This window comes from Triplophysa rosa, linkage group LG11, assembly GCF_024868665.1.
Source record: "Triplophysa rosa linkage group LG11, Trosa_1v2, whole genome shotgun sequence".
Taxonomy (NCBI): domain Eukaryota; kingdom Metazoa; phylum Chordata; class Actinopteri; order Cypriniformes; family Nemacheilidae; genus Triplophysa; species Triplophysa rosa.
In genome coordinates, this window is record NC_079900.1 from 21,849,026 (window position 1) to 21,874,551 (window position 25,526).

Sequence of the window (25,526 nt, forward strand, 5' to 3'; positions counted from 1 at the left end):
AATTGATATCTTTATCTCCCACTGCTGTACATGTTAATGATCCCCAAATATATTTTTACTTCTCTCTCAGAGTTTTAAGGTGAAGTAGGACCAGGACGTGCTCCTGACAGATGCTCTGTTCTGTAGTGATTCTCGGCAGGCTCTCCCGGCTCATTTGCATTCTCTTTAAGTGCTCTGTTCATTTCTGTATTGCCGTTGCCTCTCTCTGTTCGTGCCAATGTTTCCCTCTTCCCGTCGGTCTGAGATGAGCCTGTGTTCCCCCTCGGCTGTACCTTTCTCTCAGAGCCAGTAATCAAACGCATTCTGCCTGATACATGGGCCATTACAACCACTCTCATGTTCCATTTGCCCACCGCTCGCACAATGGTGTCATTATGATGCTGAAAAAACCAGCACGAGCTACAGTAGCCGCACACGGTGCTTAACACAGTCAGCACAGACCACATGAATTATTGCCACTGTAAATAAACCAATGCTCATCTTAGCCAGCTAGTTCATGTTTGTGTCAATACTATAGCTACAGCGAGGGTAAGTTCATGTAGTGAAATAGTGATCGTGTTGTTAGTTTGCATAAAGAATGGATTTGTGTGTGGTTATTTTGAGTTAGAGGTGTAACCTGGTATCTGGATCATTGATTTGGAAAATAAAGGGAGAGAGGGTTTCATATTGAAACAAAAAGGTAGATAGTAAATATCAAAGATTTGTCCCTTATTTTCCTTAAGAAGATATGTAGATGTGTTAAAATATATGAAATCATTTATATGCAGCTGTGGAATTTTTAGCATTTCTAGATGTATTGTGGTCATTCCAGTCCAGTGTCTGTTGAATTTCAACAAAATCAAACCTCAGTAGTGACATAAAGTCATCCAACAGCAATGTGAAAGACTGACAGCATGACAAGACACTGAGATAAAAATCCAGGTTATCGTATAAAAAAATATTTTTTAACTTTTCCTAAATACATGTAGAAATAGGACTGTTGTATTGCTTAAAAGTGAATATGAACTTGTTATCTTTGCAGTACTTGAGGTCTGAAAAAATACAGAGCATATTTTCTGTTATTTTCACCAGTTTTGTCCATTTTCATTTTCTGCAAATAAATTACAATTATAAACAATATTTTTCTTTGACATTTTGTAAAAAATATTGGGTAACACTTTACGGAAAGCATATATGTAATGCTTTATAAAGTAGTTTTAATGTATTAATTATATCTTGTAATCCACCTTATAATGCATTGTAATGTCTTATGAATAATTGTAACTACAGTTAATACATTATAACACTTATCAATTCATTGTTACACATTGCATTTTTTATTTGGTTATAATTCTTTACAACAACATTTAATATATGACAACACACATTAAGAACAATTATAATGCATCATACACTTCAATAACCCTTTATAATGCATTATACATAAAGGCTTTAAGTAAAGTGTTACCAAATATGGTTAGTAGTTCACAGAATAAAACAAAAATGATCATTTTACCCAAACACATACATGGGTCAAAGACGTTAAGATGTCCCCATCAAAAGAAATGTACAAAAGTCATTTTATGTCCCAAAAGAACACTAAATATAAGTAAAATGTCTACTTTATGGTTTCAACTAAGTGTTTGGAGAATAAAATGTCAAAATTTGTTTGAAATAATGTTACATTGTCATTCAGTGTAACACAATATTTATGTACAAATTCAAACAACATGCTTATTATGGCTTTTTATATTATATTAGCATATTACATTTTATTGTGCTTTAAATTAGTAAAAATACATCCATTATTACTATAACACAGTATTATGTCATATTGAATAAAACATAAGGAATCATATATTGAAAAATATAAGCACTCTGTTCCAATATATGGAAGTGAATTATTTAATATATTGCATTATATTTTCTAGTATATTCCCATTGAATTTTGTTTCGTAAGCCAATCATTTTAGTTCATGATTTGTGATTTGCTTGCTGTGAGCGAGCAATCTGAAAGGCACAGAGCTGCTTAATGGCCGTTCAGTGTGATTTCTGACCTGATGTCTATGAAGATTAAATTGAGTTGAGTTGAAGAGTTTGTTTTATTGACATGTTAACAGCTTTACAGACTTTGTGTGCCTTCGATTGATGGCTGACATCTTATTTCGCTTCACTCAGCATTGATAGATGCCACTCAGCAGTGACGCCTGAAGTTCAAATGTTCATTAGGTCCATTACTTTAAACTAAATCATAAATCCAGAGTACAAAGTGCTGAAAACTGAAACGCTTTTGCTGCTTATTTGAATTTCATCTGGTTATTTGTAAAAGTCAGTGAATTGTTTCATTCTGTATTGTACATTCAACAGCCCATAGGGTAGGAATAATAGACTTTAGTTATTGTAGAAGGTAAATGTTGTAGGTTTTATAGAGTTGTAGATCAAGCATCAGGTATTCAGAACTGCTTCAGGCATTCTGGCCTTCATTTAATTCTGACAGTGTCTCATCATGTTTTATATAATTCCTCATAAATTATATAAATGATGCAAAACGTAGATATCAGTATATACCGTCAGGCTAAATGATTTCCACTTACAGGACATTTATTTTTTATTCTATTAAAGTTAATATCTCCCAGAATACATCTCCCAAAAGAATAGGTCGAAGGTGTTACTTACTAGGGCTGTCACAATAAACCGACGATAAATATCACGTGATTTATGCACAGCTTTTGAGTGAAGTACGGGAAAATGCTGCTGCATCCGAAAGCCAGAGGGCGCTCTCGTGCGGAAACTCCAAATACGCAACTGCAGAAAAAGACCATAACACATTCTAGAATCTAGGAAATGCCTATGGACATCTTTTTATCACTGTTACTCAAGCCTCATCAGGTATTTTTATGATAATAAAGTATATTTGTAATGATCATGTTTGACGGGTGTTGCTTTTTCAAATGCACATTATAAGCGACTCAAACTCGCACTGCTTTTAGATCGAGCAGCATTTCCTACTGATCCCAGAGCCGTGCTTCACGGACAAGCTACGCACTAAAAAATATCGACACTGCATATCGCAGCCAGCTCGATTTCAATTGGATTTAGTGGTATCGCGATAAATTATCGTGCAGCCCTATTACTTACTGTACATAACTTTAGCCAAAAGTAGGGCTAGCATTTCTGACTATTCAGATCATTTCCATTTGAAGTATGCACAGGTGGACAAATACAATTTACATATCATTATAATAATTATAACCTGTATATCACCGTAATTATACATTTGAGCTAATATTTACAGGTAGGACACGCCCCCGTATGATGGTGTATTTTCGGTTCAGTCGCGCCGCTTGCTGTCTGTGAGATCCACCGCAGAGGATTGGCTTTATCACTGTTGATGTAAATGGGAGCACACGGACCACAGTGTCAGAGTAGATTTATAGATCAATTATGGAGATCGGGAGCTAATTCAGGGCAACGCACCGGTCCAGCACGCCAGTCTGCCGAGCTTTAACTGAATCACCTTGCGCATTAGAGAGGATGAATGCATTGGACACAGATAAAGCTCTCTGTCAAATCTGGTGGAAAGATTGGGCCCTACACATCCTCATTATTCTGTAATCCCATTCACAGACGCCTGCTAATGAGGGATTTTTGACATGCATAACCACATCAACCTGAGCGGCCCAAATTGTCCTTTTACCAAATTTGCATCTCATTAAATTGAATTTACCGGTGACTGTCATAATTTCATCTGGTAAAACAGCAGTTTGATGGTAAAGGCCACCGAGCGTTACGTTGGTGCGCGGGAGACAATGGTATTGATATTTCTCGGTGTGTCTTCGGAGCTTGAAACGGAAGAATGTGGCGATTATCTTCGTTCGAGAGGTGATTATCTTAAAGGGGTCAAGAGGCTAATGAATGAATTAGATCTCTGTTCCCAGCTATGTGCTACCAACCCGGCGTCTCGGACGGCTAATCGTAGAATGAAATCTAGCGTTCCCGACCGGCCTTAATGGAAGATCCAGCTCTGAGAAACTGCTATCATTGCTCTTGTATTGTTCTTGCCTGAAGGCCGACTGACCACAGAATGCCTGACCACCACTTACTGTACGACAGAAGCATTAGCTATAGGTTTACGTTACACTGACTTTGCTGCTTACAACCGCAAACATTGAACCTCAACTCTGAGCAAAATAAATAAATAAACGTGTAAAGGTGTGTTTGCCTTTAAAACGATAACAATTTATTGAAATTCACACATTGCAACATAGAGATGTAACAATATTATGGATATCGTGTTACCGCAATAACAAAATTGTCTCAATATTATCGTGGTCACATGACTTTACGAAACGATAGGTCTTCGGGCCTTACATAGACAACGTTAGAAAAAATAATAGATGTTACCTTTGTCAATGTCCATCTGGTGCAATTTTTTAAATGTAAAAAAAAATGTTTAGGTCATTTGACCCTTCTCATATTATACCTCGTACCTCTAAGCAACAGTTATGATCGGAGGATAAAGAAAAAAGTACGCTTATGGCATGTTTCCAAGCCATCATTTGTCATTTTCAATATTGCATCAAATACCGTACCGTGGACGTTATACCGAGGTATTACCGTACAGTGAGATTTTGATATCGTTACATCCCTATTGCAACACTAAACCGGTCCGGCACATATGATTTTTACATTGGAAAAACTGTTTAGTAATTTTAACCTTTTTTCAAAATGACAAATTCTATTAAGCAATTTACATAACTATGTTTTTTGCATTTTCCAAATTCGGTTTGATGTAGATTAGGTGTTATAATGAAGTGGCGTTGCGTTAAACAGATTTATCAGGCATCATTTGCTTTGTACGAAATGAGCTTGAGAAACCTGCGGCAAGTGTAAAATAGATGTATGCCGCGTCGTTCTAGATGAGTGTGTCTGCTAAAGCAAATAGATAATAATGATTGCGGTGATTATAGTAATGATCTAATGTAACTGGATAATTAGGTTATTTGCTTTTGGATCAAGGCTGTCTCCAGACAAATACATGGAGAAGCATTAAAGTTCACATTCTCATCACTGTGTATCTTCTCCCTCACGCTCTTTATATCAGAAGCCATGCCACAATATTATTACTCATATGTTGCTCCTTAAGTTCTCAGTTATGCTATTAAAGGGATAGTTCACCCAAAAATGAAAATTCCATCATCTGATTACAACTCACCTGCATAAATGTCTTTGTTTAGCTGAACACGATGAAAGATATTTGGAAGAATGTTAGCAACTGACAGTTCTGGGGCATCATTGACTACCATAAAAGAGGAATTTATTGTCTATTTTCTGGTTCTGTTGAACACAAAAGAATTTATGAAAACAAACAGTTCTGGGGCACTTTTGACTACCATTTTATTTTACTTTACTATGGTAGCCAATGACGTCCCAGAACTGTCGGTTGCTAACATTTTTCCAAATATCTTTCTTTATGTCTAACCCAACAAAGACATTTATACAGGTTTGGAACAACTTGAGGGTGAGTAATCAATGACAGAATTTTCATATTTGGGTGAACTGTCCCTTTAAATTGCTTTCAGTTGTGTGTCATAAAAATGCAAACAGACACAAAAGAGATAACTGTTGACATTGTCCTTGTCAGTTATAGTACAGTACGAGTATAAAGCTATAAAATGAATGTGAGTAGCACAGCTTAGGGATTTGTTTATATTGCAATCTTTTGCAGTTTTTTAATGGAAATCTCTGACTTTTGCTTTGGCATCTCTGAGCACAGTTTGCGATATTGCTGAGATCTCGAGCAAGACATGTAAGATTACTGGGGATTACTTTTTCTCAGAAGACAGCAACACATATTGTGTTGTTACACAGCGCCCACCTCTACCAGGCTTCATAAAGTAAAAGAACATTTAGACCGTTTCATCGGACGCGCCCAGTTAACTTGTGTCTAATACAGTTTTTCTCGATTGCTTAAACACATTTCTTGAAATTATGCCTCGTATAATTCCCCAAACATCCTATTTTCAGGTCAAAATGAAGCTCTCTTCTCAAAACCATTCAAACTTGCTGAAAAACCAAACTTTTCCCCCAGATATGACACACAAGCCCTCAAAATCACCCACACTGCAACATAGTCTTAGACACTGGTGAGATCAATTCAAAACACTGTTATTAAAATCTCTTTGTGGGATTTAAGAATAATTTGACAGCTTAGTGTTTATTAGAATATACAACATAAAAGAGTGCACATAGAGCAAAGTACAAGAATGAGCTTTAGGAAAAAATAAAAATAAAACATTACACTATTGGAAAGTAGATGAAGATGATCTTACAAGACAAGAAAAGTTCAAAAACCAAAGAACAATTTACAGTAAACTGGTCATGCAACACAATTCAGTACACATAGAACAAATAACATTTACATTCAGTCATTTAGCAGATGCTTTTATCCAAAGCGACTTACAGAGAAGATAAAGGAAACAAAACAGTGAGGCGATTTGTCAACAGGAGGCGATGTAAAAAATATGGCATCCTCTGCACCTTTGGCCCAATTTCGTAAAAGTATACTATTTTCTGCAAAAATACGGAACAGGTAAAAAAAGGCTACAAATGCACATTTGTAAACTTGATAATCACAAATTTGAGGGTGTACACATGCTACAGTTTACTGGATACAGAATAGTGAAATTTCTCTCATATACATAAAGTGTGTACTGTGATTATACTGTCTATAATGTTTACTGTAAGTAGTATAAAGCGCAGTAGATGATTCTAGGATGCACACTTACCTGTGCTCCTATTGATATTATCCTGAGATTCTGGTTGGTGTGTCATCAGTTTTGCAACTGAATGTTTACTGATGGACAAATGTGTGCTATTTGAGTTTACAACTTGACACTTCAGTTAATTATATTGTGTGTTTGTGTTTTCTGAATGAGAACATGGTTAAACCTTTGCAAATTGTGGCTGTTTGTGTGTGGGGTTTGTACAAGTTGGTGTATTGTTCTGAGAATGTGTTTATAGTTGTCAGAAAATGGTGAGTTGTTTCATGAATTGTGTGTTAGCAATCGAGAAAAACTGTAATATAACTATTTATATTTTATTTAATTTCTGTTAACATTAATTTATATGTTATATGTTGAATTTTGTTGTATGTTCATTTTATTAAATAAACAATTTGTTGAATGGGTCCTGTAGTTTTGACACATTTAACCAAACCGTATGGCACATTGACATCTAGTGGTTGAGCTTGGTATTGCAGTCTAAATTCTAAATATTGGAGAGACAAGTTTAGCCAAGTAACGGTTCGTTTTCTTTTGATTGTTATCAGAACTAATCTAAAGGCGTTGTTTGTGAAGGTTTATTGGAAGTTCAGTTGGGGTGACAAAAGAGCGCATACGCAGTAATGTTTGTTTATGTTGTTAAGATGAAACCGTCTATAAAATGATACTCTCTCCTAGATATCAATGAGTTCAAATAAAAAATTAAAAAATAAACCCTCTCTTTCTTTTCAACAGGTAGTGGTCTAGCTTTTGTTGAAACTAACTTTGTATTAGCACCTATTGTATTATTGCTTTTGTATGACTTATCGCTTATTGCTCCCTGAACTCTCTGTAAATCGCTTTGGATAAAAGCGTATGCTAAATGACTAAATGTACATGTAAATCAAGAGCAAATGGAAACTTTCGCTTGAGTCGTCTGCGTTTTAGATATTTCTTTCTCCTGAGAAAAAGAGCAATACATCTCACAATTGTCTCCATTAGAGTTTCAGATGAGATGTCTCAAACTGATCTCTGCGATCAAAAGTCAATATTATTAAAGATCTCAATAGGAACTCAAACATTTCTTACCAAATCCAGATTATTTTACCTCTAGAATCTACAGTCATTGTACAGTACACCTCCATACTCATCCTGTGTATTAACCGTTTTAAGCAATTTTAGAAGCATCATCTGAGACTAGTTGATACTTAAAATGATCGAGAACATCAAATCTTCTGAGCTGTGTCAGAGCAACCTCCGAGCATTGAAATGTTCCTCTGGGGTCGTGTAGTATACAGAATAAACCCTTTTCTGGACAAAGTGTTCCTTTTTGAAGAAGCTTCTGTTTTTTCTGCCTGTAATATCATTGCCAGGCCACAACAATTGAGATATTAAAGAGATTTTTCTTTCCGGGATCCTCTGGATTAGAGTACTATCCCACCATCTCTCCGTGTTGGGAAAAGTATTACAATCCTCTTCATTGGAACAGTAACACTGATAACAATAATGGTGGATCAGATCAGAGCAAAAGGTCAGCACTGGCCCAAGGCAAAGCTCATAGTGAATACCCACACTGCACTGCTCCCCTCTCCCCCACCACACAGTCCTAAGACCGCCTGCTGTACCCTTTCTCTCTCTCTCTCCCTTCTGTTCTTTATCAGCCCGGACCACGGGAGAGCCATTGTGCCGAGTGCAGACCGAAGCGAGATCAAAAGAGAAAGGTTGAAAGACAATTTTTTCTTATTAACAGCTACAAAAGCAAAGGGGGAAAAAAGAGACTGCGGCGCCTCTCGGGAAGGGAACATTTTTTGACCATTAGTAACATGCAGACACCGGGAGGAAGGGCTCTGCTTCCATGTTTGTTTTCCCCTTTTTTACCTCCCAGACTTTGAGGCTGTAAGTCTCCTGCATGCATGCCGGGTGGTGTTCACCGAGGTTTCTGTCACCGGAGGGTTTTATTGGTCAGTCTCGCTCTTTTTTTTTTTGCTGGCGGCTGTGGGTTTGTGTCGTGCCACAGGAGAGGAGAGTAAATATCAGAGAAGGTCAGAGGGAGGAGAGACAGGGAGGATGGGGTGATGGATGGAATGAGGAAGAGGAGGGAAGGAGGAGGGAACCGGACGCTTGGGTGCTGAAGGAATGAGAGGAGCGGGTGAGATGTTTGACCTTCGTTGGAGGTGGCCATTTTAAAGACAGAGTCAAAAGTGCACCCCATAAAAAATGAATAAACGCTATTGTCAGTAACTATTAACTGGGGATCATTTATAATCTGTTATCCTGCCAAAAGTTGATTAAACTCCTTTTTACACTTTTATCCATTGTTGTGTAATGAAATGCTCAAAATTGCTATAAAAAATGAATGTCTCTCCCGCTTATTTTGATTTGCAATAGCAAATAATAAAACATAATTTTACAACATTTTACTGTTTTTTTATTTACAGATTTTTTTTACAGAACTGTCAAATTACCGGTCAAAACCGTCAGATTACAGAAAAACACTGCAAATTTATTAGAAAAACATGTATTTTTACGGTATATTTTTGGCGTCCCAGCTGCCGGAAAATTTCAGTTTTTACTGTTTTTTACTGTCTGTTTTTCATCAAAAAAATGTAAAATTACAGAAAAAGACAGCAAATTTAAAAGAAAAACTGAGAAAACCATGTAACTTTGCAGGAAGAAAGTTTTACAGAATATTTCTGGCACCCCAGCTGCCCAAAAATGTCAGGATTTTTTTACAGTGTAATATAAACTAGAGGCATGTTGGATATTTAAAGAAATAGGCGTTTCATCTGTTTCAGATGAATGACAATGAGAAAGCCAAAAAGGCATTGAAAAAAACATTTTGTCTTATTAAAATGTTAATAATCGTTAAAAGTTAATAATTATCATGTAAAACCAGAAAACACTACACACAGAAAAGTCTGCATGTTTTCAGATTTATCTGGAGTCTTTAATTTTGTAATAAAGCCTCTGGTTTTCTTATAAACGATTCATCATTTTCCGTTATTAAAAAACAATGCAAATATCTGTATTTTAATCTTTCATCCAAACGTAAAATAACTCAGCCCACCCGAAACAATTTCTCTTTTCTGCTGACATAATCAAAGTTGGGCAAATGTGGGAAGAAATATTAACCAACAATTTCATAATCCACTTGGTATTATTCGCTTTGGTATGAAGTCAGTTGGCTTTATTTCCCAGCAAATGTTCTGTTTTGCTGAAAGTAATGGAAGTTTAATGTGTTGGGAATGCTGTTTTCATCTTTGATGCGATAGTTCACCCCTAAATGAAAATTCAGTTTTGTACGATTTTGATTTAATTTGACTTTATTTCATCTGCAGAATACAAAAGATGATATTTTGAAGAACGTTGGTAAACAAACAACACTGTCCTCTATTGACTTCCATAGTATGGACACAAAACCACTGGGATATTTCTCAAAATATCTCCTTTTGTGTTCTACAGAAGAGTTATATATTCAAGTCTAGCACAACATGGGGGTGAATAAATGATGGCAGAATTTCCATGTTTAGGCAAATTATCTCTTTAACTATAGGCGGGCTGTAATGCATACTGTATATTCTGTCCTTATACCTGATCATAATACTTCATGCATGTACATGTGTGTTCAGTCCTTTTTGTGTTCATTTCTTTATTTTATTATCATTTATCTGTTTTTCCGGTAGCAAGTTATGAGGATCAAAGTCAATCCCCCCAAATACGCGCACACACACACACACACCGATTCTCCTCCCAATAAACATGCAGTAGAATCTGTCTGTTCTTTCAGAAAGCACAGCAGGGGCAGCATTAGCTCTAATAATTCAGTGCATCATTGTCGTTTTTTCTCTTTAGCCCTGAAGGAAGTGCAGCCTTGAAGAACAAATGAAAGAAACTTCCACATTGTGATTTCTTTCATTAGGCAAATGAGATGTGTAGACCCTCTGGCAGTTCTGACTGACTTGACACTGTCCACTCTTTCCTTTGCATTTCTTCATGAATCTAACTCTGCATGCCACTCTGGGTGTCCTGCGGTGGCCCGTGCATTCACATTTGTGCATATGTAGCACGTCACATCCAATCAGGCTCTGGAATGACAGGAACTGAAGTGTTTGCCAGGGAACAGCTGTTGCCGTGTTAGCACAGAATAAAATGGCCGTCGCTCAGCTCTCGCTTCCTCATGCTACCTGACCGGTACTCTCAATTATTTTGAGTAAGTGCGACGCGAAATGAGCCGTGCAGAGCCTGAAAATGTGAATCGGATCATCTGGCTTCGACAGTGTTAAAGCAACACTTTGTAGTTTCTCGACGTTCAAATTGTTTTGTTCAGTGGTAGAACAACTCTTAACTGGACGAATTCTACTGCCGCTGCTACAACCACACTCTGTAAGTTCTGTGTTCGGGTCGGTAAACAAAGCCCCGCCCATCCCCTGCTTGCGGAAGAGTTTCCAAATGACGTTTCTGCATTCGTTCCGTCATTTTTCCATCAGCTTAGTAAACAAATTCACATGTATTGCGCTGCCCATGGGGAAGCTTATACAGTGACATTATTTACGTAACTGGTAACAGACAATTGTGCTTATCAATCACATGGGGGAGCCGTGAGCAAAAGTTGTATAGTGTTGCTTTAACTCTTTCCCCGCCAGCCTTTTTTTTTAAAGTTGCCAGTCAGCGCCAGCATTTTTTTACATTTTCACTAAAATGTGATGGCTTACAGTACATTTTCTGTAATGAATATATGGACAAATAATATATCAAATGAAAGAACAGAGTCTCTGCTTTTAAACAGAATAAACCGTATTTTTCTATTTTCATTTGTTCCTTTAGGTAGGTTTCTTCAAAAATTCATCATTTTGATTGAACAGCTGAGATAATTAGCTTTTTAAATCAAAGATTAGATTAAAATTGTTATTAAAAACAGATCAAATATTTACCCAAAAACACATAAAATATATACTGTACGTTCTTTCCAAAGATGCATAACAGCGCCACCTGCAGTACAACAGTACAAACACCGATTGCCGTAATAACTCGTCTTTGGCAGGGAACCGTTGGATTTTAAATACGATGAGATAACTTGTCAATGGCGGGGAAAGAGTTAATAGAATCAAATGGCAGTATTGCTGTATTGTAGCATTTTCAGAGGCATTTTATTCTTGGCAAATGCACGATAAAATATTACGAATCAAAAAATTTTCGAATCTATAGATTTGAACATTCATTGCATTGTAAGAGTCTAATATTTAGCAATGTTGTCTGTCGGTGTGGGCTCTATTATTCTTGAAAAAGAGGAAATGACAATTTACACTATCAGCAACTAATAAATTGAGTTTTTTGGAATTTAACACATGAAATCTAGCATGCGTAACTTCGCATCATTGAGTTTGCTTTGGCCGAACAGTTTTCAGTCCAGCATGTGAAAATTACATTTTGGAGAACAGTGTGAATTTGACTTTGTTTATTTGCTATTACTACCTATCTGAACAAATTGGCAACCGTTCAGCTTCAGCCATCTAACTCTACCCTGCCAGTGCCAAATGTGTGTCCAACCTCCCCTCAATTATTTGGAATAAGTGTGATGTGAAACCGGCTGCGCAGAGCCAGAAAACGCGAATCCGGTGGCGGCAATAGCGGGCATCTCGCTTTGACAAAATGAGGCGAATCACAGGGTAGTACTTTCCTTTATTGAGCTATAGACGGAGAAAGGCCAACAGTAAGAATTTAGGTCCTGCTATTAGTATTGATCTCTCTCTCATTTGTTCTCTCTCTCTCTGTCTTTTCGGCAGGTTCTTCATCAGTGAGAGGGCGTGAGGGAAGGAGTGCCCCACATCGAAGCGCCCGCTGACCCTCCTCCCCGCCAGCACCCTTCGCTCCGTCCGCAGCATGGCTCTCTCTCTCTGGATCCTCTTCTCCTGCACTGTCGCCCTCAGCAGCATCCGTCCCTCTTCACAGGGTTTGTACTCTTTATCTTAATGTACAGCGAGATGGTTTTTGTGGCCGTTGGTCTTTTATTTCAAAATGTTGCTTGGTACATTTACTTGATGCCAGAGGCGTGATAGTGCGCAAATGCAGGTGCAAATACTTAGGTGTGCTTTGAACATTTTGGCAGTACTGTGGTGGTAACAAACCTTATTTTCCAAATTTTCAAACCAACATTTTGGCCAATTAAACCACGGTCCATACCGAAACCTACCAAATTATCCATTGAGTGTGGATGCATAGAGGTTAGAACACGGGCGCAGACTGGAGTTAAAAGCTGTCATATGTTGGTCTACTGTGCCCCATAAATGGGGTTATGTGGACGTGTGTGGGCAATGGAAGGACCCGTGTGGCAGTGTAGCTGCTGTGTATGTGATAGTCCTGAGGTCTAGGGACGGGGGGAGGTGGTGGGGGTCTGTCCAGCTAGTGCCCTTCCACTCCAACACCACCGCACCATCTGCTGCACTGCAGGGTCCGTGCCAGGCCTATAGAAAAAGAGCCAGCGAGCGTGCGGCGTTTGCTTGTCCAGGTGTATTTGGTGGCCGCTGTATTTCCTGTGTTTAATTTGCCTGCTTCTGCTGCTGTGAATTGATGTGATGTACTCAGTGTTCCATTGGACACGTTTTGGCCCCGGGCACCAAGCCGCTTCATCAATGTGCTGTACGTGTGTGCGCGTGTGCGTGCATGAGTGCCTCCAGCTGTCTCTGTGACCTGGCTCTGGATTAATAATGCATTAATAATCAATTGAGTGTTATCAAGGTTGTGCTGCTAGCGCAGGCAATTTGGAGAAATAAGGAAGCCTTTGCTCCTCTATGGGATCATTGATCGCCTTGTTGCCATTAAAGCGTAGCACAAATAACACACTCTCACACAGAGCACATAATTCTCTTCTCACTTCTGCAGTTCCTTCTATGGATTCCTTATATATCTTTCATGTGTGTATGTGTTTGTGCACATTTATAGCAAATCTCATATACATACACACATATATATATATATATATATATATATATACTGTATACTGTATATATATGCACTGTTTAGTAGTACATACTGTTTATACACTGTACATATAAAATTACATTTATATAGATGGGTCAATGATGCATTTTCGACATGCAATTTTAAAATACAAACAAATAATAATATCTATTGTAATTATTAAAAAAAATGCTAATTAAAAATGTAAATTAAGTTATTTTAGTGATTTTAGCCATAGCCTTTAAAAATGTTATGTGGTGCGACCGTGATTAAACTTATAATTAATTCATTTCCTCATGAAAATCATTTTCATTCAAAACATTTTTTTTTGTAAATCTTTAGAATTTTAAGTGTTTAGAAACAAAGTATTTACAATTTTGATAAGTAATCATCCCATATTTTTTTCTATAATTTTGTAACTTATGTTTTCAGAAAATCACACACAACTGATATAAATGTTTTAAAAACACCATTTACTTAAGCATACTGTGTCAGAGATACATATTTTAGCCACAAAAATTTGATATATTTTATTTTTTATTTAATACAATTGATGTTATTGGTCGCACCACATGATAAGTGGTAGTTATATGGCATTGATAATATTTATAATTTATATATTATAAATCTAGTATACAGTATATCGTTTATAATATATATATATATATATATATATATATATATATATAATTTATATACATTAAATGTATGTATAAAAATACATTCATTATAAATGTATATAAATTAAATAAATGTGATACATACTTGTATCATGTTTTCAATGGACTTTCAACATTTGCTTTGCTTGGAAAAATGTAAATATACCGACTTTTCTCATTTTACGTGATTCCGTTTCATTTAATTCATTCATTTCATTTCATCAATCCATTGATTTGTTGTTCTAGTTCTGCGCCTCTACGGCAGGTCTTCCTCAAGCTTTTGCAACAACGCTGGAAGCCCAGATTTTTTTCAGAATGTCATTTTATTGCATAACATTAATATGTGTCTTTATATTTGTTAATTAGTAGGGGATGTAGTGTAAATATTTATGCCATGTTAACATTTTTTAGTTTAGATTGTAAAACGAGGACCGATGTTCCTAAAAAAGGTCAAACATGATTTGTTCATTCAAATTATTTGTTTATTTCTAACAAAGAGGAATAAGAAACACATTTAATTAATATTTCTTTTCATTTTTACTCCATATTTTATCTGTCACACGATACAGTGGTTTTCATATTCAGCCTAAAGAAATATGACATGAATGTGATATTTCAAGCAAATAAATATATACTCAGAGAAGACAGATTTACACAATTCTATTGCTTTTTATGTCTTAAATGTCAAACCTAATAGTCATGATTTGCTCATATGTGTGCATTTGATGGTGTGTGCGCGTGCATGTGTGTGTGTGTTTCGGTACATATAAACACACACACATGATTTTCTATTATGGTGGAGAACAGTTAATAATATTTTCTATGCCCTACCTCCAAACCAAACCATCCTACAGTACTTTCCCACACAATCCTTTAAATATTTTTATTAAGACATTATTTAGCATTTTTATTAAGCCATTTTCTCATTGGGACTGTTGGCTGCTCCCCACAATGTAGCTCATTTCAGGTTTTACAATCCCCCCACACTCGTCCTCAGATAAAATATCACACCCCAATCCCCATTATACTTCACTGTCCATATTTTCACAGTCTAATTTCTTCCCTTTCTCAATGTTACCTAATAATATTCACTTCTGCACCCGCCTCTCATATACTTCCACTCATATTCTTGCACACTGTGTTCTAATACTCTGACGCCTCCATCTAACGCTCTCATATGAAATCACCTCTCCGTCTGACGCTCGCCCCTTGATGTCACACTCCTGAATTCCACCGCAGTGCCCTCTAGTACTGTCACTCTTAACTCTGTTGCTCACTCATTTGTCAAATATTCTCCCGCAAAAGACTCATTTATGGCTTTTCTTTTGAGTGAGACCTCTAGATGTTGAGTGACACAAATTAATTCGCTCAGCTGTGTTCTTGGGAGCGTGGTGGCTTCGTGCCTCTCTGAAATGTCATAGGGTGAGCTACGCTACCGGTGATAGTAGCGGCATTTGATTGGTTACCTGAGTAGAAGGATTTTTTATTGTGTTGTGTAAACCGTATGAAATGTCACAGCCAAGTGTACTTTCTTTATCTGGTGAGAAATGTATAGGGCAGGAAATCACTACACCCAAAAAAAGGATAATAAAAGGATTTTATTTAAAAAATATATTTTATTTAATTTTATTTTTACATTCCAACTGATCCATTGGGTAAAAATATACATGGTTCATTTTGAAAAATCATGCATTATTTTACAGGCATGCATTTCGCTTTTATCTAAACCAACTTAATCTATAGATCACTTCGCAAGATGTAAACACTGGTCCTGAAGCACTTCCGATTTCATTTTTTTATTTTATTTTTAAAAATCTTACATATATAGTTTATATCTATTTAACATTTTGATTCACTTTAATGTACTTTGTTCAAATGTTTGTGTAGTGTTTTTTAGCAGAAGGTGTGTTCTCTGGGGATCAAACCCATGGCTTTTTACACTCTTACCACAATTTTCTACCAGTAGGAATACGAACATTTTTATTTAATTCAAAGTCATGATTATTATTATTACAATCTTTATAAATAATATTTTCTATATATAAGTAAAAAATAGTATAAAATAGTAAAAAATATTTCCTCAGTTTTAAAGCCCTCAAAGATTTTAAAATAACAATAAATAAAATGTATTCATTCATTCGTGTTTCAATTATTAAATAATCTTATAACATAAACGAAAGAAATAAATATATTTTTTGGGGGTAGTGTCGCTTTCAAGACTTCATATTAAACGGCCACTACTATGCTTGCTATATACATATACATCAAAATTTTGCACACATTTATCATCTAAATAGATGAAATATTTGGAAGTCAACATGCTTGTAAACAACACTGCTGTAGGCATGTACCAGTGGGCAGGTCAAACGGGTAATGAAGAAAAAACAAGGCAGTTTGTTTTGAGACATAACTCGGTCTGACGCACCATTTTATCTGCTTGGTTTCAACAAAAGTTTTGATTTTGCACTTCCTGACCCTTTCAAATGCTGTTTTTGGTAGCATGGAGGGCAGTCTAGTATAGGCACGATACAACCGAAAGAGGAGAGGAACAGAAAGTGTTGTGTTGTGAGTTGGATTCAAACCTGCATTGTCCGCATGAGTGTCATTTGTTTGGCTGTCCATAACAGCAACACACCACAGCCAGATCAATAAATCCATTAAGGCGAGTATCACTCTTCATGGCTACTTGTTCACTTAACACCCAAGAAACACAGTAGGCTACTTTAACACCTCAGTCTTTGCGTTTTATAAATGTATACTTTCCAAAGGTGCTCTTTTTCATTAAAAAAAAAAAGTCAACCACATCAACCAATGACGTGACTTTGGGTTGGAAAGTGTTTGATTGAAAATCTTTTTTGTGAACATTATTCGTCACCAAACCTGTGCAAACCAAATTTCTCACAGAACAGTGAAGCGTAAATGACTCACCTCATCTTTAAATAAGCTTTAATTCAGCGGCATCGCACTGCAGTCTCGCGACTTTACTTGAGGACGGTTTGTCAATGTCTAGTCTGAAACGTGACTCATATTCATCCAGCAGACTCACAGAGACCCGGACGGCCCCTGTAAACAAACTGAGGGAGTAGCCCCTTTCTGCAGGGCTTGTAAATGCAGTAATATAGCATTAGTGCTCTTTAATGGGATGACAGGCGGGCCACTGATGGGCGCATGATGGAGTCTTGACGTGAAGGTTTCATTAAGTGTGTGTGTGTTTATTTATCTGGCCGTGCGTATGTGTGTGATTACAGCGCCGGGGCCGCTGACTGCTCCAATCTGTCCTCATCTTACACACATTTAAGCCTCACGGAGAGACAGACGCGCACTTTCTCTCCGCCGCGGCCCTCTTCTCATTTTCCTCCTCTTCTCGAGTTATCATTCAGCTCTGGAGGACCAGCTGTTTTTGCTGTGCTTTTTTCCTCCGAGCTCTTTCCTGCCTGAATGTTTAATGAGGGTAGAATTTGTTTGGGCTGCATGGATCCGGCATCGATGGGGCTTTTTGAAGCAGCGAGGGTCGAATTCATACTTGTATTGGCTGATTTGAAGGCATAAATAAAGCAGCCGGCGTCTGCGGCTTCATCGCAGCCGAGATGGGGTTTGAAGGGGCGTCGTACCGTTTGCCACCGAACGCGTGACGCTGCGATGTAGGATTTCTCCGAATCTACGACATAGAGCGATTTATCTTAGCGTTTTTTTCATTTCCTCCACCTCCGTCTCTCTCCATCCTTCACACCTCGTCACATTTTCTGTGCATGCCTTCACTTTCTCTCTCTCTCTCTCTCTCTCTCCCTCTCTTCAGTCATGTGTCTCGAGATATCTTCAGCCACACACTCCTCTCCATCCAAATCGTGGCTCCAATTCATTGGCATTTCCTCTCATCTTGTCTCATTTCATTCTCCTCTTGTGTCCTCTGTGTGGTCTTCTCTTCTTGTGTTATATCACATCATCTCGTCGTCTCTCGTGGATGTTGGTGGAAGAGCACAGCGTTCTTCAAAGAGCGACGGTGAGAGCAGCAGATCACAGACAGGGCTGCGCGAGTGAAAGGTTAATGGATGGCCTTTGAATATATATTGGGAGTGTGGGAGGTTGGAGGGGAGCGGGAGCGGGAGCGGGAGCGAGAGTGGTGGCGGGATGTTCTTTCAAATGGGCCTTTGAAGATGCTCTTGCTCTCCTGTCTGAGTGAGAGAGTGTGTGAGAGACATCAGAGGCCACGTCTGAAGCCCTGTATTATCTACTGTCTGGTCTGGTGTGTTCTGCACATTTGCTTTATTCTTGTTCCTTTTGGGTGCAGGGTCTGCTTTCCGCAGCGTGGGTCATCACTTTATTTTGGCGCGTATGCGCTGCTGACATTGCATTTGCACGGGTGCTTGTGTCACAGAGGTGGCTGTGTGTTTTATCTACCGCCGCTTAGTAATGACCAGCAGTAGCCAGAGATAGAGAGACATCCTGACGGGGGGCAGACGGTATGTGAACATAAAATACTAAATTAGGAGGAACTCGATAGGAAGAACCTGTCTGTTCTGAACTATGTAAACATGAGGAATAACCACAGTGTGAGGTCCTCGTACATCGCCAGAATTGTGAAAGACTATGTTGAAAAGCAGTGCATAAAAAATAAATAGTACTGACATTATTAAAATAACATACACCCACATGAGATGAAGTCTCATCAGTCTTCTAAAAGGGTATTGTTGGTGTTTTCCAAGGAATTGGAATATACCTTTTGGTTATCCAAAAATGAATGAGTAAAACCTATGCTTGCAAATTCAACAGTTCTACAATGAAAATGTTTGAGAAACGGCATTCAGAAGACAGTAGAGTTGAAAAATCGTATCCATTTTTAACTCAGTGAATTTTGACTGAATTAAACAATGTCAATTTGTGTTCGAAAAATGGTTCGTAAAATATAGTTACATTTTCAAATTTACAGTAGTAAACACCATTCTTCTGTAAAACCGTTGACCGTTCATGTTTGTATAGCCAGTCTTAAGTTTGTGAAATCAATTGAATCGTAAAAAAATTATAATAGTAAAACCATTTGAAATGCAGGAGTATTCGTTTATATTTGTAGCATTCTCTAGAATGTAAAATCACCAGCACATTCGTGGAAACCCATTTATATTAGTGCAACTTTTCTTACGTAAATTGCAAGAGTAGGACACATTTGTAATTTTTTTCTTGCTAAACCAATGTACTTTCGTAAAACCATTCTTGATTTTATCGTGTATCTGTTCAGCTCAGTGCTGGGCCAGAAATGGACGAACCCAACCGTTGGGTTAGATTAACCCAGAAAATGTTTATATTTGACCCAACAGTTGGTAAACGCAACCAGAGATTGTCTCATTATAGGGAGACTGGAGGGCCTGTCATACTTACAATTGGAGAAAGCGTAACGGTTAACATGGATCACGTGAGGCACCCTCAGCCAATCACATAATGGCAGTGACGTCAGTGGCCGGCGATCACAGTTAAAAAATATATATTTTTATCATATATATTGTTTTTTGTCAGTGTAGTAACCCTCTCGTCCTTTGACATTCATTAAAAAAGCAGCCTCTGGTCTCCTTTCCTGTGTTTCACTGAAGCTGTGGCGTTAGCATTAAGCGTTATGTTTTCTTAGGCTTTCCATCTATGGCTTTGACACAACTCAATATTTTGGGTTGAAACAACCCAGTATAAGTTAATTTATAATCCGACAGGTTGGGTTCGTTCCTGTTTGACCCAGTACCCCTGTTGAGAAAACCAGCATATGCTGGTTTGGTATGTTTTGATGCTGATCAGTTGAAATGAAGATGGTCAAACCAGCATCAAAACATACCTAACCCAAAATATGCAGTTTTTTTCAACAGGGACTGGGACATTTTACTTTCCTCCTAACGTGTTGCCGATGGCTGTAGATTCCTCCAGACATGGCTCGATCCTCTTTACAGTCGGCATCTACCGAAACTGTCTTACTTCACTTTATTTCTCCTTGACTTACGTACTCCTCTCTCCCCTCTTGGCCTACTTGCTCCCTCCCTCTCCTCTTTTTTTGATTAGGGAAGGCAGTATTGCGTTTCCATTTATATCCGTATATAATGCGGCTGCCATTAGCTTATGACAGGCCGGACTAACCGAAGTCTCTGGTGGCATTATGCTGCTGGTTATATCCTCTGCCCTATGAAGTAGTTTTATTACCTCTACGCAAATGAAATCACAGGACTCGGAGACTGTGGCGTGCCCTGAATTACTTGCTCTCTCACTGGCTATATTTCACGATTCGAGGATCAAACGGGGGGCGTAAATAAGGGTTTGGGGTATCAACAATATATGCTGCTTTTGATTCTTTAAAGAAAATACGTTTTGTCAGAATGCATTGCTACAGTACTTCTATTTTTTTAATATAATTCACTACAGTAACTTCAGCTACTAAAAACATGAACAGTTTTAACTCATGTATAAATTACACGATGTCTGCACAGCTCCTACTGAACGGCTTTTTAGAACCAGATGGTGTAGTTACGCCATCTGCCAGCAGGGGCTAACTGGGCCACGCTAACCAGCCAAACCCTAACCGCCCGGTTTTAATCTCCTGGTGGCGTGAGGTTAGTTCAGCAAAGTGTAGCGGGTCAGTCATGTTGCGCGTATCACATCCTGTCCTCAACAGGAAGTTCAGGTCTCGGGTAGAGCGGGACGCTCTGTGTGGCTGACCCCCGCTCATGAGTGTCTCTCTCTCACCGGGTCCTAATCTTAATCCTGGTGGTACCAGTCGTCTCCGTTTTCTCGCGGCCTGGCCAAGCCTGACGCCGGCGTGGCGTGAGGCTGATGGAGGGTGTGGAGACACTCGAGTGTGGTGCGATGTGTCGCGGTGGGAGAGGCGTGTGGTGTGATGTGGACACATGGGTGTGGATGCGAGATGTGGGAGGCAGTGCTGGGTTGTAATTGGGTTCGGTGCAGGTGGTTGCGATGGGCAGAGAGCAAAAGACAAGCGGAGCTTGTGGAGGACAGAAACTCATTGACCTTCAGTCTATTCTTTTATAATGCTATCATTTTTTCTGCCTTTCTTCCTAAATTTGAATCTTTTTTGGTGTGTGCTTGAGCAAGCATAATGTGTATTGCCTTTAATATTTTGGGAGTTTTTGTCACTTTTTATTACAGTAGTGAAGAGACAGAAATCTAGATTTTGAGTGCTGCGTTGTGTGTTGTTGTCAAGGTGGGGCTAGGTGGTTGCTATGGTGTGACTTTTAGAATTGAACTTGCTATTTTTTGTGGTACTATTGGACAAAGTCAAAACAGACCAGCATTATATCCTATCACAGACCTATTATATCCTATTCCTATAGACCACTTTGGAAAACGTAAACAGGGCTGGTCCAGTGTCAGTCCAGAAGAACTTTCTTTAGCTTTTTAACATTACACAAACATTTGAGAACATTTATAACCAACTTAGAATGTTATAATGAAACTGAAAGTGCTGCTGGACCAGTGTTTACATTTTGCTAAGTGGTCTATATATATATAAATATATATATACAGTATAGTGTTCCTGTAGCACAGTTGGTAGAGCATTGTGTTACTGCAGAAAGGATGTGGGTTTGATATTCAGGGAGCACATACTGATCAAATCTACACCTTATAATACACTGTACTGTAAGTCACTTTGGAAGAACACCTTTTCTCTATTAAAAAAAAAATTGCTACGAAAAAGCAACGTCAAAAACGTTCATATTTGGACTCAAAAATGCATCTGTGCCGGATTTCTCAGTTTCCCAATTACGAGGCAAATCACACTCGTAGATCGACCTACTGTAATTTGCAGTATGTTGATCATTATTTAATGAGTCACACAATTTCCCTAAACATGAAAATGGCTTGTTAAGAACTGAATTGCGTCTTCATAAAAACTTCCTAAGCTGTTTTTCAGGTGAACTAAGACTAAAATGTTGTGTTCATATGTTAATGCACACTATGTGGTCTGCAGTCGACAAATGCAATCGATGCACATGCCCTGAGGACAGAGCGGCCGCAAACAGATATTAACTTTGTTTCCAAAATTCATAAAGCCCCAATGTTTTATTTAAACATAATTATTTAGACTCTTTACAGTAAGCTGGGAGTGGTTTGTTATTGAACACTCAACGAAAAGGAATGTATTTTTTTTATCAAGTTAATTATAGTAAGCTGGTCCTAAATGACTTTCAATTTAGAGATTGTTGACATGTTGGCACCTTCCACGTCGTAGAACCTCCTCATTCTGCAGCATTTTGCACGTCATTGCAGTACTGGCTGAACATGGCAGCCATGCCGGCTCTAATGGTGCTGGTTTCCAAAGCCTGAGCTGTGTACTAATGAGCAACTGAGCGATTAAAAGTGGTGCCTTGAGATGCACAGATAGAGGAAGAGAAAGCTGATCGTATCCACACTCCCACAAGTCAGCCCTGGAGAATATTCCTTTTTTACAACCTGCTTCTCTCTATTACAACTCTTAATTGCTTAATCCATTATTCCTTCTCTAATTGATAGGCAGCTCTAATAATCAGGTATTTCAAGCTCAATTCAAAAGATTGATTTTTATTTTTTACAGCTTTTGGTTCACTGCCTGATGAATTATTTAGTGACAATCGTTCTTTGTCACACGGCGCAGAATAGAGCACCGTGTGACACATGACAAATGATTGATATCTGTGTAGGTGAATGCTAATGTATCACACATTAGAAGGCAATTTGTACTTTTTCATTTTAAGGTGAAATACTATGTCTTGTGACACTGTAATGTGCAGATGTAAGTGTGGGTAAGCCATTTGTAGGTTTGGAGTGTGTGTTCATTGGCAGATGACTCATCCACTGTTTCTGAAGTGAACATTAACGATACCTCAAATCATGCCCCTTCCCATGAAAATATCATGGGAATCTAAATATCTCAACTACTGTAGACATCAATAAGATTAAATGGAAAGCTAATGGAAACGTTGGTTTAAGTCTCATCTGTGTCTCAGGTATTTCTCAAAAACGGTTCCATTAGAGTTTCAGATCTCAACAATGTCACAAACTGAGTTTAGATTTGTCAAGTTTTCAAGTCTTGGCAAATTCATATTATTAAAAATCTCAATATAAACGATCAAATTGACCTAAATCCAGATTATTTTACCACTACAATCTACGTTCATTTTACTTTATTTTACTAAATGGTTTCATTAGGAACATTTAACATCCGAAGAAGCTTTCAAAAGGATAACTTATATCGGAAATGTTCTTTAGACTATAAAATAAGAAGGAAATGTTTCTTTTAAAAACCTTTAAGTGGACAGTTAGTCCACTTTAGCAAATAGACTCCCTAGCAACCAGCTGCTGGTAAGTTTTACACAGACAAACAGCACTGGCTTTTCTTCTGAAACATCAAATCATTTTCACTATTGTCTTTGTGGTGCAGAAATGACACACTTCACCTTAATGAAACACTGAATATAAACTATTCATTGCTGGTAATGTGGCAACATGCAGACATGCTTCTATTCCTCTATGTCAGTGATGTAGGGTACAGATTCTATCCCACAGTGCTTCTCTCATTCTTCTCATTTTCTATTGGCTCTCGAGTAATTATGAAGCTCTCAGAACCCTGCAGACCTTTAATGAGCCAATCAATGCCATAGTTTACCCTCTACAACACTATGCACGGCTGTCTCCCCTTTCTTCGTTTAGCCCATTTACTGCGGCCTTCTTTTTAGCTGTCTCACCCAATTTGTGTCTCGCCTACCCCGTCTACCTCTGTCTGTGTTGCTGTCTGTCTTGTGGGTCAATGTGTGTGAGGAAAAGATTGTCGGGGTGCTCTCTGAATCCCCCGTCCCCTAGGCTTTAATTATTGCATTTAGATAATGAGTCAAATCCAATCGCTCTTCAAAAGTTTTTCAAAAGTGAATTACTATACAGCTCTTATTATGGCAACATCAGCCCCAGTTTCTTCACACTAGTTGCCTTGCAGTGGCATATCTATGCCTCGTATACTCCGTAGCCCTGTCATACAGAACATGGGGAGGGGGTGGAACAGGCAGGAGATGGAAAACTCTTCAGAGGGAAAAAATAAGAATATGGAGCAGAAAACCCATTGATGAGAAAATAGTGAAGACTGCATGCAACATCCATGCATAGCTGCTCTTTTCCAATGAAAAAATCAGCGTTCCTGCACCGTATGGAAATTTGAGACTTGTAGGAATTTTAAGTACATGTAGGAACCCTTTAAAATAAAACCTTTATTTTTGCATATTGTGCTGTGTATCTCTTTGGCATTGCCAGCGGCTAATGTGATGAACGGCTCATTGTTACAAAAAAGGACGTTTATATGATAACCATTATTTGCTTTAGTTGTATTCGTCTGATACCGAATAACACAAGTGAAAGCAATAAGCCTAAATTTATGATACGTGTTTTGAAACTCCCTAAGTTATGTAATATGTCGAAAAACTTAGTGATGAACAGGACCATGAGATAAAATATTTTGATACAGTAAAACATTATTCAAATGAATCTTTTTCTAAATAGTTTAATTAAAACAAATGTTGTAAATGAACAAGACCTCCCAGTGTTACGTATGAGAGGGAAGGGGCAGTTTATGAAAGCGGATTGCTTATCGCCTCAGTTTGCACGATTGTAAAGCTGCGTGGGAAATAGAGTGCTACATAAGAAATGGCAAACTAGCATTTTGTCATGCTGTACTGCTACTTGTTAAAAAAAAAAGCATTGTACTGCCGTAAAACATGCACTGTTTTGGAAATAACTGAATTACTGTCATGTCAAAAACATACTTACATTAAGTTACTAGCGTCTCTACTTTGGTTGCATATATGGCAAATGTGCATTCACACATTAAGCCTTCGTTTATTCAATGCCAGTTAGATGCCGGCAATTAACCCTCCTGTGTTTCCTGTCTTTACTATTGCGATCAATAAAAGCGACAAGGCCAAAGCTAAAATATCTGTTAGTATAAAGGTGTGTACAGCATGTTCCTGAAGAGAGATTGGATAAGAAAGTGAGAGTCCAGCTCACACAGAGAACAAAAGAGAGCACACAGTGTTTTGTCTCTGGGCATTAGAGCCGGAGGTAGATACATATACTGCAGACCCATTGATAAAATGACATATCAGACTATCATTATCTGCTCTGTCCATGCAGTCGCATACACACATTACGGGTTGTACAG

The 25,526-nt window shown here is 38.0% G+C and overlaps 1 protein-coding gene across 3 annotated transcripts in view; it reads left to right on the forward strand.

Moving 5' to 3' along the window:
* adgrl1a (adhesion G protein-coupled receptor L1a) overlaps positions 1-25,526 on the forward strand; it is a 179,254-nt gene that overhangs the window by 67,726 nt on the left and 86,002 nt on the right. For 2 of the 3 annotated variants that reach the window (XM_057347039.1, XM_057347041.1), the window contains exon 2: positions 12,524-12,690. In XM_057347039.1, coding sequence (XP_057203022.1) covers positions 12,621-12,690 — 70 coding nt within the window. In that variant the 5' untranslated portion in view covers positions 12,524-12,620. Of the gene's footprint in view, positions 1-8,807; positions 8,890-12,523; positions 12,691-25,526 lie in introns of those variants that run through there. The other variant, XM_057347040.1, reaches the window with a different exon arrangement.